Raw genomic sequence first — 12669 nt, forward strand, 5'->3', positions numbered from 1 at the left:
TAAGTATCGGCAAAAGTAACAGAAGGGCTTGCACTGTTTTGATGACAGAACTCGGTGCTATATTGTCTGCTCTTGAATTGCCATGGCAGAGAGGAGCCTCCTATGATTTTATAGGGATCAGATTCCCGCGTAGAGTTTCGTTGTAGTTGACTTAAGCCACCTCTTTAAATAAAAACAAGTATACTCATCATTTTGTCACTACCCAATTTCTTTATTATTTCCCTTTTGTGTTCCTTTCGCTCATTGATATGCCTTGTGTGTGTAACATATTTTATCATAAATTTTTATCATACTAATTGATTCAAGATTGTGTTTTGACGGGATTCTAACCAGCATGTTTTATAGAGTTCTAAAATGAATCAGTGACAAGGTTTCTTTCAAAACAATTTGACCCATTGGGCTGGGCCGACTTGCCTAGTTGCTAACACATTCCGAGTCTTTTTGTTTAAGTTTATTTTTTTTAGAAAAAAAAGTATTATTTTTAATAAAATAAATAGTTTTATATTTCTTTTGATATGTTTGTTCAAACTGTTTTTACTTAAAATAAGTATTTTTTTTAAGAAGTAAATTATATGTGTTACTCAAAAAAATATTTTTTTTAAATTATTTTTTTAAGTTTAAACAAACTCACCATTTATTTATTTATGACAAATCAAAAGTTGAGTACATCCCGCCAAATTCTGCCTAAAAAAATGAGTTATATAGATTAGTCACAATTTTGGCATCTATAATCATGTTCGACACCATCGTTTGGAGATCCAAATGCATAAACAACACAAGCCGCTTCAATGTAATTTTTTTTTCCGTTAGAAAATTTAGTACATATGTGTTTAGATTAAAGTAATTAGGAAAATCTAAAATTACTTTTACTCCGTAAACTTTTTTCCCTTTTTTATTTGACACATCAGAATTCGTTAGTGTGTATTAAAATTCACAAAATATTTTCCAAACTAAATTTAAATATGTTTACGAATGCCAAGATCTATTGAGGCTTTTTCTACTGAATCTTTCTTTAGATATATCCCAATCATCGTATTATTCTTTCTTCTCCAGTAAGACTAGAAGTTGCTTTTCAATATAAATAAGGACTAAGGAAGGAATATATAGTTGCCTGTATATTGGCATATATAATTCTAGAACTCCAGGTATTGTAACTTTTTAAACAAGTTTTGTAGTGTGTGTGCTGTGTAACTGAAGTGGCCAAGAGAAAATAGTCGAATAAATCCAACATAATTAAGGAGAGTCATCTGAGAGATATTGAAATGAACGATCAGTTTATGAAAGTCTATCTCTTCATTATAGATAGAAAAACATTATCTTTGTTTACAGTTGTAACTTGTAACTGATTTAAGAAACGTTTGTTTCAGCTCAAAAAATAATTTTGGGATTTTTTTTCCTTTCAAATGTCGTGTTTCACTTCTGGATAACATAACTTATCTTTTTAAGCTTTTTTTTTATCGGTTTTGAAAAACTTGTATAGTTATTAATTTCTTTCACACATCTTTTGATTTTAAAAAACAATTTTTCTTGTAAAAAAAACACAAACAAATTACTAGTTGAATATTTAAATAAAAATTGATTGATTACGATCGATTTAGTGTTTCTTTTCACTTTAACCAAGTGATAAGTACGTAGCATTCATTGCTAAGACAGATTGAATGATGACTTGTGAAGTTCTAGTCTAACTTGCATAAAATCATACTACAAAATTATATATATACTACGTTCTACTCATTGTGTTAAAACTTTGCAAGTTGAAGGTAAAAAGATTGAGAATTTCTCATAAGATTCTCTGTCTCTCCCAACACATCAAAACAAGTGCTGAGGTGGGAATCTTTTTTCATGGTGCCAGTAACCAGGGTGTTGCAGCAATGCAGCATGCTCTCATTAATGTCACAGAACCGACACTCCTGCCTCCTACTTTTGCTAAAGGCTGCTATAGACAACAACACTCGGTAAAAGGCCTTGACATTTCACATTTGTGACCCAGCTTTTCAAAAAAATTATAAAACAAAATCAAATATGAAAGACCAAATTTTATTCTCTTTTTCTTTTTTCACCATTGCGTAATGCATGCAATCCTATATCTATTATTGAAGTCACTAATAAGGTGCCACCAAGCATTGCAATGCATGCGACTTTATACACGAATAATAAGCAATAATTTCTATGCACGTTTCCAACAAGAAAATGATCTTTAGATGATATTTAATTATAAGATTCAGGAGGCAAGAGTAGAACATTTATTTATATGGCTGACCAAAGAAAAAAGAGTAGAATAACATTTATATAATATTAATTTCTAGTGTTACACAAAATGATATTCAGGAATCAGATAACCAGGTTTAAAACCAAGGTAAATATGATGACATGTAGATCATTAGGCCATGATGAACATGAACTTGGGTTGCTATCATACCAAGACGGCTTTAGTCCTGAAAGATCTTGAAGTGGTCCACCGGCAAAATAATTATCATCATTTCTCTGTCGTGTGTTCAAACAAGAAGGGATTTCCAAGTAAGAAGAGAGGTTCTTCTTCTTTGACTGATCATTGATGCAGAGTTCACTGTTTCCTCTTAAATCCAATCTTTTACCTAACTTTTGAATGAAGTCACCAGGTAGCTCTAGAACCCCACTCAGCTTGTTGTGGCTGATATTCAGTTGATCTAGGCTTGGGAGTGAACCCAAATTTGGAGGAACTTGTCCAATAAGACTATTGTTACCTAAGGAGAGAGCTGTAAGATTTTTCAAGGAAGAGAAAGAGTAGGGTATAGAACCTGTTAATCCACACCCTGATAAACTCAATGATTTGAGCTTCTTAAGCTTCCCTATGAACTGGGGTATCCCTCCTTTAATGGGGTTGTCATCAATGAGTAAATATTCCAAAAGGTCTAAACTTGAGAAGGTTTCACTAATAGGCCCTACAATAAAATTATGACTCAAATCAAGCAAGACTAACCTCTTGAGGTTTCCTATATCAGGAGGAATGTTTTCACTGAGTCTGTTAGAGTGCAAATCCATCTTCTGGAGAAGTTGAAGCTTTCCAAGAGAACAAGGCAGAAACCCTTCAACTGCATTGCAACTTAGGTCCAATATGGTCATGCTTTTCAAACCTCCAATTTCCTTTGGGATTTGACCACTCAAGTTGTTATAACTAAGGTCAAGTTGCTCTAGACTAACCAAACCACCAATCTGGCTAGGGATGTTTCCTTGTAAGCTGTTCTGGGAGAGGCTCAGGACCCTAAGACCAGCAACACCTCCCAAACTTGTAGGTATTTCACCATAGAGGGAAGGGTTATTCTCCAAAGCTAAGTGTTCTAGTGAAGAGAAAGGACCAAAGAGAGTTTTGGGTAGAGTAACTGGTGAAGCAACAAAACAGTTAAAAATTGAAAGGGTTTTTATATACTTGAGTTTCAGCAAGGAGTGTGAGAGATAAGCTGAGGGTTTGCAAGGTGAGAATGGGAAGACTATATCAGGACCAATGTGGATTTTGGTGACATGAAAGATTTGTTGGTTATTGCTGCCAAGTTCACACTCAACACCTGGCCATGGAGTATCAGTGCATGGCTTTGGATGTGCTTGGGCCCAGTAAGGGTCTTCCAGAAGAGCATCCATCACTTCAAACAATCCCAACAGTTCCTCCTCTTCCATTACCATGTGCCCCTTGTGTAAACTATTTCCCATTGACATCATTTCACTAGCAAAAAAGAGGAACCAAAGAAGAATAAGAGACATGGATGCCATTAATTTGAGACACTGCCTAGCTACTTCCAAATTCCAATTCCAACAACTCACTCACAAATGGAATTGCAAGAACTGGATTTAGAGGTAACTGAAAAAGGCCTTGTTCCTCTTTCCCTATTTAAGCTCTCTTGAGTCTTGAATAATGCAAATGAGAACAATGTAAAGGTAACTCAAGATTCTCATTTTTGTGTTAGCTAGCTGTGAAGGCTGCAAAGAAAAACCAGAGCTGTTGTTGTTACCTCTCCCAAGATTGTGTTGAGTGTGAGTATGACTGTTATTTTGCATGGAAAAGGGTGTGAGATGAAATAGGTAGACAATTGGGCTACCATAAACGACAGTATAATCTTCCACAAGTGTCAAAATGTATATTTATGAAATATAAATTATATTTGTATAATTTTTTACACAACAAAGAAAACAATATAATAAAATACTTAATTATTTATTTACAAAAGAAAATTAAAAACATTATAGAAGTAATATTATACTATATACTCATATAAACTGTTGCAACCATAAGACATGACACTGAGAGCCTTGGACAAAGTAATAAAGCCGCTACCAAACAGGGATCATCTACAAAGACAGAACTTTTCACCATTATCCATGAACTTTTGCATCTCTTCTTTCACTTCACTTACTCAGTTTGATTGGCAGTATTCTATTAACTAGCCTATAGTATTATGATTTCCTTTCCAGTTTCGATGTTTCCATTCTTCTAAGGTGCATATTACTAGTTTTATTTATTATGTTTCCTAAGTATATATGAGTTTGAATCTTTTTAACTGGTACTAGTACCGGTACCCCGTGCCTCTCATGCATTATTTTTTTTTCTTATAAATAAATTATATGTTGATCTGTGTATGGTGAACGTTTTGAAATCTTGATGTTTCTTTTGTGGAATTCTCAACGTACAACGATTAGAAGAGGAAACTAGATGTTTGATACATGTGATGATTGCTATGTACTAATCACGTCTTGCTCGTGTATTTTGTTCCAAGTCCTTCTTTGTTAGTGATACCTGAACTAAAAAAATTGAAATATATATAGGCAGAGAAGGAGGTGATTCGAAGTTAATTATCTCCGGAGTATTTTTTAAAATTAGAGATATTTTAGATATTTTTATTTTTATTATTATATTAAATATTAAGACTTTTAGTAGGATTTTTAATGCACATTTTATAGTATTTTTTAATACAAGATATTAAGAGAAGGATAATAAATTTTGAGAGTTTCGTTGTTGAGTATTTCAATTCTTGCATTCATGAGTTATTATATATGCATCATTTATTATATTATATGAATCTTAAAATTTGAAAATAAAAATTTCAAATGCATATTAAAGCAAGTCAAATTTTTTAAAAGAAAAGGAAGCAAATGTTTGGTTGGAACATGATGAACTTGAATCTCTTAAAACAAGTTATTAGGTGCTCGAATCCTAACTCTTTTATATAAAGAAAATTTTGGACTCCATAAACATTCAAGATAGATTAAACTCAATAAACATTCAAGAATACTCCTTACAATATAATATGTGTACTTTTATTAAAAAAAAATCAAAAAGAAAATTGTGATAGTCCAGGCCACCATTGTCTACTAAAAAAAACAACATTATCTTATAAGTAATTACTCGCTTTAGACCTAAATATAAATAAATAAAAAATCAAACTCATATATAAATAAATTTTAACGTTAAAATGATATGATAATAAAATATTTTTACTATAAATAAATAAAAAGATATAGAGACAGATATTCCGTCTCTATATTAGAATTATGAATTTCTTCCAATTGATAACTTGAGACTGACGGATTTGTTGACAATTATCTTTACTGTTCTATTCCAAGCTTTCGTTTCTGATAACGTTAGAGATGGAGTTAAATAGAGACGCAAATGTCCATCTCTGATTCTTGTCCCTAAATTATAATTTTTTTGTTCCCTCTTTAGCTATTTAAATCTGTCTCCAGTTGTTTATATCTATCTCTGAATCCAGAGACGGAAAATTATTCCTCTCTAATTTCCGTCTTTATGTCCAACTTTTCCAGTGAATTATTTTGACCGTATTTAACGATTTTATTCCAAAACTACCTTTCAATTAATTGTGATTCTAGTTCCAATGTCTCTCTTTTATTCTTGATATGAAATTCAAACGAAAGATACTTTAGGAAAAATAATTTTTTTTAAATATGATTAGTAAAACTATATGACATTAACCAACTTTCTTAATCAACATAAAATTAATAATGTTTGCTTATATTTAAGTCTAAAATATATAGTATTTTAAATATGTTCATTCAGTGACGGTTCATAACATTGTTGGAAAGTATTATTATTATTTGGGGTTTAGTGATCAATTGATAGAGGGGAAAAAATCATTTCATTTTAAAAAAATGACAATAAAATGCGTGGAAAAAAATAGGGACAAAATTTGCCAGAAAATAATAAATTGGCTATTAAAATTACAATTAAGCCAACTATGTACGTGTTAATGCTTGTATTTCAAAAGTATGTAAATTTTCGTGGAAAAAGGATGTCAATCAAGCCCGAGCCCGGGTAGGTTCAATTTTATGTGGCCAACTTTATACTGAACTCGAATCTTCCTGTTTCTTATTCTTAATTCTTTGAATTAATTAATATTAAAAAAAATTGCACAGCACTTGGTTGAAACCAAATTTTAATTACCAGTATAATATTGGGCAAAGAAAGAGTCAATAAAATGGAAGGATCTTTGAGTCCTTTTTTATATTCTGCATTGGATTTGCTTTATTTTAACTAAAATATATTTTTAGACATTATGTTTTTGTTGAATCTTGCTTTTAGTTTTTAGACTTTCAAATCATATAATTTAGTTTTTGGACTTTATAAAAAAAATATTTCATAATTTATATAAGATGCATACTTATGAAGAGATATTAAATTAAATCTACGTTGAAATCATATAGAAGAGCTAAAACAATGAGGATGATAATAGCATTTGGGGTTCACAATGAAAGGACCAAATTACTTATATTTAGGATGAAACCATTGCAATTGTGTTATAACCAGAGTCAATTTCTGTACGGAATTAATACAAGGCAACTAAGGATCAGGCAATCGAATGCAATAAACTGGTTGAAGGCAATGAGAATTACAAACAGAACTGATCAGAGGCAATTACAGGATCAGGTGGAATTGATCAGAAGTGACAAGGATAATGTGAAATTATGCGAAAATGAAATCATAATCTAATACAGTCATACACATTGAAATTATTAATGTGTCGGTGAGTCGCATTTCACAAGATTCACTTCTAATTTTCACAATAAAGTAAAAGATATTTTCTGTAACTTCAAATTATCATAATCCACATTTTTGGAGGTTGAACACGGATCCAAACACATTATATGTAATTTTTAAGTATGAAGCAATATGAAGAGATAACAGTATCAAACCTTATTCACTAATTAATGTACTGTGTTGTATATATTGTACTAATATGGTATAATGCAATGATAAAAGCTAAAACACTCACCCCTGAGTTTTAAAAATAATTAAATCTCATTAAAAGGAAAGAAATTATAAAATATTAAAAACTGAAAACTGAAAAAAAAAAAAAAACTTAAGATGTAATTATATATCCTAACATGTCTCAACTTGTGAATTCAATGATTCATGCTGCTTTTGTTTTTTGTTTTTTTGTTTGTTTATGGTGGCTCTGTCGTGTTTAATTATTGGATGATTATTACTTGATTACGCTTCCGCCGTACTTCATGAATACCTTTAACAGATTTCAGGCGCGTATTGACTATGCTACACATAAGAACAAATAATTTCATGCATTTATATGATATACAATATTCCAATAATAATGTCATCAAAGTCTATGATAAGTCAAAAGGCAGACCCAAATCATGGCCTAAACTTTAACTAAACTCGTCTTTATCTCGCCGTCCCCTAGAATATGTTCTCTTAATTACTATATATAAAACATTATCACGAGGTTTTCTTAATGTGGCGTAATACTCTTTTAGATTATTTGAGCACACGAAAGGAAAAGATAATTAACCAATCAAATAATGACACAGGCACCCAGCTTTCTGCAAATGTTGTAATCCCTTGAATTTTTGTTCCCCGCATTAGATAAATTAACAAGTTAAGCACAAGAGCAAGTTCATATCACTTAATCTATAAGAACAAGTAACAAAGACTTTCAAAACCAACAAGGAGAAAAGTATGATGGGAGCATACAGATTCAATTCAATTAGATAGAAATGATATGTACTGAATTTTAGATTGTGAAAAAAATTTAATTTCACTTATAATTTCTTTATTTTAAGTGGAATTAAATTGCACAATTGAAATAATAAAAAAGGTGGTTTAATTTTAAAAGGGCGGTTTAAATTAATAAAGATAGAAATCCAAACAGATTGATTTTTTTTATTATTATCTAGGATTATAGGTACTGGGGGAATGTGCCTCTCTGCATTCGTTTTTAAAATAAAAATGAAAGAGAGATGGTGGAGGTTAAATAAAAATAACTATTGTGAGGAGTGGAAACCAAATGTAGTGAAGTAGTTTGTAAAATTAGTTGAAGAACCGAAATGTCAAAACGAATGTGGAGATTATCTTCATTATTAGTTAATATTTTTTTACGATAAATAATTCTGCCCGAATTAAAAGCATATATACTGCAAGGAGTTTAATATTCAATGAGTTTCTTTATATTTTATTAAGACTTGAATTTGAAATTTTATTTTTAAAAAAATAAATGTGTATTAATTGAATTAACTAGTACAAATTAATTTAATTAAAGGGATTAAATCTTAATTAATTAAAATAATATTATAATATATTTTTTAGTACGTTATTAATTTCTTAATTTTCAGTAAAATTTCGAATTCAATATAATAATAATTTGTTTTCTTACAAAATCATATTTCTACGAAGTTACACTAGGCTTTTGGGCATGAGTTAAACTATTTTAAAAAAAAAAAAGTATTTGGTGTGCACGTCTTTATAACAAGGCTCAAATATTTGGCGGCTGCACACGTGTTAAACTTTGGGTCTTTGAAAAATGAAATCAGATGAGTTGTTAGAAAAGGACCCACAATAACAATTATATAGCCCAAGATCGGCACAAGTTACGCAGACTTTGTGAAAATAATTGCCTTTGCTTATGGGTTTGTCATTTTATATTCTGGGGAGGGAGGTTATATATATACATATAAAAAAATAAATTCAATCAACTAATAAAACTTCCATGATAAGCAACAGTCACTCTCGTCATAAGTAAAATTAATTTTTAATCTAAATATGAAATATTTGTGATCTCTAACAAAATATATATATATATATATATATATATATATATATATATATATATATATATATATATATATATATATATATATATATATATATATATATATAACATCTTTAACTTATCATATACTTAGATTATAGCAGACATCTCTTGATTATACCTAGCTAGACGAAAACTCTAACTTTTCATATTTAACATTTTAACCATTTGAGTAAAAAAAAAAAACATTTTAACCCTTCAAAGAAGGAAAATGAGCATCATAATACCTCATTTTTCAATATATTGGAAAAGAAGAAAATTAAAAAAAAAGAGAAATTAACATTATGTGATATACAATGTGATAGAAAATGGAGATAAATAAAAACTAAAAATGGAAATGAGATGAAAAAGTAAAAAAATAAAATAAAATATGCTCAAAAAGTTTATTTTCTACTAAAACTGAAATTGGATTACATGGTGCATAACTATTTCATGATTGCGGTAGAAAAACTATTTCATGATTAATCTTCCATTCCCCTAAAAATGTTAGTAAAATAATTTGCAATCTTCAATTACTTTAAAGTAAACCATCACTATAAAGAGATATTAAATAAATCAATGAAAACATTAAAACCATAAAATCAAATATATCAATGAGGTTGAGTCTAGTAAAATAGACTAATCTTTCACAATACTATACATTTTCACTCAAAGAGATATTCACACTTAAAAATCAATCTTGTAATTTTATATTGAATAAGACTTTCAAAAAGAATATACGTGAGAAACAAAAAATACAATAATCTTGTCATAGGTTAGTGTCCACCTAAGAGTTTTTCATCATTATTTGTTAAGAATCATAACCATTTTAAGAATTCTTTTAAAAAATACATTTCTATCTAATCCAATCTAGAAATTTCGGTAGTTTAGGTAAAAATTATGTATAAGGACTAGTTTAACGCACAATTCATTAATTTTCATTTTATACTTCTAATTTTTTAAGCTAAAATTTTTAGTCTCAATGATGTAACTAATCTGTTGACAATCTAATATGATCATTTTATAGGTACAATATGAATCCATCACCACACGTCCTCATTGAATAGAATAAGGGACTCTTGTGGATTTTTCTTTTCTTTTATCCAATAAATGATAAAGTAAAATAGCAAACAACAATAACAACAGGATAAAACGTCTAAACCAACCACTATTGAATTCTTAGAATTTAGAACGATGTGTCATGCTTGTTCAAGGTTATTTTTTATAAATAAAATAATAAAACAATAGGAGAGTTTGAGGCTTTGAGCACCAGAGTCCAAAACTCTTGGATAATTTGTTCTGATAAATAGTTCCACTAATCTATTTATGATAATTTTATCTTAAATAAATAAATAACACTCTGAAGCACGTGAGACTTGAGCAATTAATAATTAATTAATAATCTATATTCTAAAAATCAGACCAAACTGAATCCGCTTGTTTCACCAAAAAATCAGTGAACCGGTCATGTATGTGACTCATTTGAATAAGAAAACCGGCTTACAATAGAACCGGTCAATCGGTCAAAAATCAGAAAATCGGTAATTCAATCCTAAAACGTTATATATGATATGTTAACTTTTCTTAATAGTTATTTTAAAAAATATATAAAAATTATTCTTAATTTATTGATATGGTAAAAAAAATCCATACTTCCATTGCATATATATTAAACTCTAAATTACATATTAGACAAACATATGATTGTTTCTAAAAAAATATATTGAATTATTTAAATTAATTTTATCAAATATAATTGTCAATCAGAATTTAAAAGTTGATTTTTTTACAAGAATTTTAAAGTTGAATGATGATCACTTTGTGGACATTTTAGCCACGTGTTAGAACAATCACAACTTAACATTACGCATATAAGCTCAAATTAATGAGTTATTTATTAACTAATTAACCATTAGTTTCTCTAAAGGTGTTTATAGGAGAAAAAAATAAAACAACTATAAGCTCATAAGCTCAAATGAATTCTTTATTAAGTAACATTAGTTAATTTGTAGATATTTGCTTATTTTTTAGAGAAATTATTTAATAGAATTTTTATAAATTAACTAATGAAGAATTCATTTTAACTTGTAAAAAATTTCAGCTAATTTCTTTTCTTTTCATTTTATTCTCTTAGAAATATTTCTAAAAAAAACTTATCCAAACAAGTTTTCCGTTGTTTTTTTTGTCTTCTCATGTTATATTGTGTTACACGTTAATTACAAATTTTAACTTGGCATAGCTATTATTTATAATATTCTACAGCATACTAATGAAGCAAAATGTTACCTACAACTAGAGGTCGGTCCTAGCCACTTTGATTGTTCAACTCATATCCATTTTTTACGTAATCACGCTCTAATTATATCTGTAGGTTTCTTCCCCGGTGAATGATGACGTTAATATTTTCTATACTTCATGATGACGTTGATCTCCGTGAATTAGTGCAAGATGTTGTGAAAAAAATGAAATCATGAATTTTTTATGTGGCATTTTTAGATGCTTTATCTTGATCGATATCGCTTTATATATATACGATGATAAGGTTGTAAATTTGTAATGAATTTATTCATGATAATTAAGTCAGCTTGCCCATGTTTATTGGGTTTCTCGTATTTTTAATCTAAAGGAAAAAGAGAAAAATATAATACAAAAAGGCCTGACTCAAATTTACAAGATCAAGATCTGTGAAACAAAAAGGTCTCTTGATTTAATTAGCAACCCACTCTCAAACTTTTGTCACTGGCACGAGAGAAAGATGGAAGGATACATATGTAATTGTAGACAATCAATCATTTAGCACTAATTAAATCAAACTCATACACATCAAGAGTGCATTAAGCTTTTCTAAAAAAAATACATGCAACAATTTGTGATTATATTTTTTTATGGGTAAAGATATTTTGAGACTCACTCGATCATATATCAATTTTATTTCTGTGGCATGTGATTATTGTTAACTCGAAGAATTTTACAACAAACAGATCAAACACGCTATCTTGCTAAATAAATTACTCACCCATATATAAATATAATAAGATCTTACACCCATTATATTAAACATATGCATTTGTGGCTATGCATTTAATTATGTACAAAATTAACGCAATATAAATTTAATTTCCTTCCTTTTAATTAAAGATTATGTGAGATAAGTAAACTAAATACATAATTTAAACTGTCAATTTTAATTCAATTACTATCATTAAATATTTTATTTTGTACGCTAACAAAAAATTCTTAATATGTTTGTTCTCTCTCTATATATATAGATTAGTTCCACCATATTTTACACTCGTATGAGACTACCCCAACAAATCACAAGCCTTGCATTCCTCTCACTGACCCATCATCATGCCAAACCCACCATGTCTAGCGGAAGATTCTATCAAATACTACAAACCAAAAGATCATACACAAAAAACAAAGGGTTTTTCCATCTTTGCCTCTGTCCTTTCTCTTATTATCTACATCTCTTTGTTCTATATTTTTAATATCTCCCCATACACTCTCTTAAACAACTACATCTTTTGGTTTTTTTTATCCAACAATATCATCCTCATTATAGCCGTAGACTCTGGAGTATTCTCTTCATTGGAACAGGAAC

At 29.3% G+C, this 12669-nt stretch overlaps 1 protein-coding gene across 1 annotated transcript; it reads right to left on the bottom strand.

Moving 5' to 3' along the window:
* Nucleotides 1–2308: 2308 nt before the first annotated feature.
* LOC100799470 (receptor like protein 29) lies at nt 2309–4064 on the bottom strand. Its single transcript, XM_003532650.5, has one exon. It carries the CDS (start codon nt 3742–3744, stop codon nt 2332–2334), a length of 1413 nt encoding a protein of 470 aa, XP_003532698.2. The 5' UTR covers nt 3745–4064; the 3' UTR covers nt 2309–2331.
* Between the last annotated feature and the right edge of the window lie 8605 nt (nt 4065–12669).

Source organism: Glycine max, chromosome 8, assembly GCF_000004515.6.
Source record: "Glycine max cultivar Williams 82 chromosome 8, Glycine_max_v4.0, whole genome shotgun sequence".
NCBI lineage: Eukaryota > Viridiplantae > Streptophyta > Magnoliopsida > Fabales > Fabaceae > Glycine > Glycine max.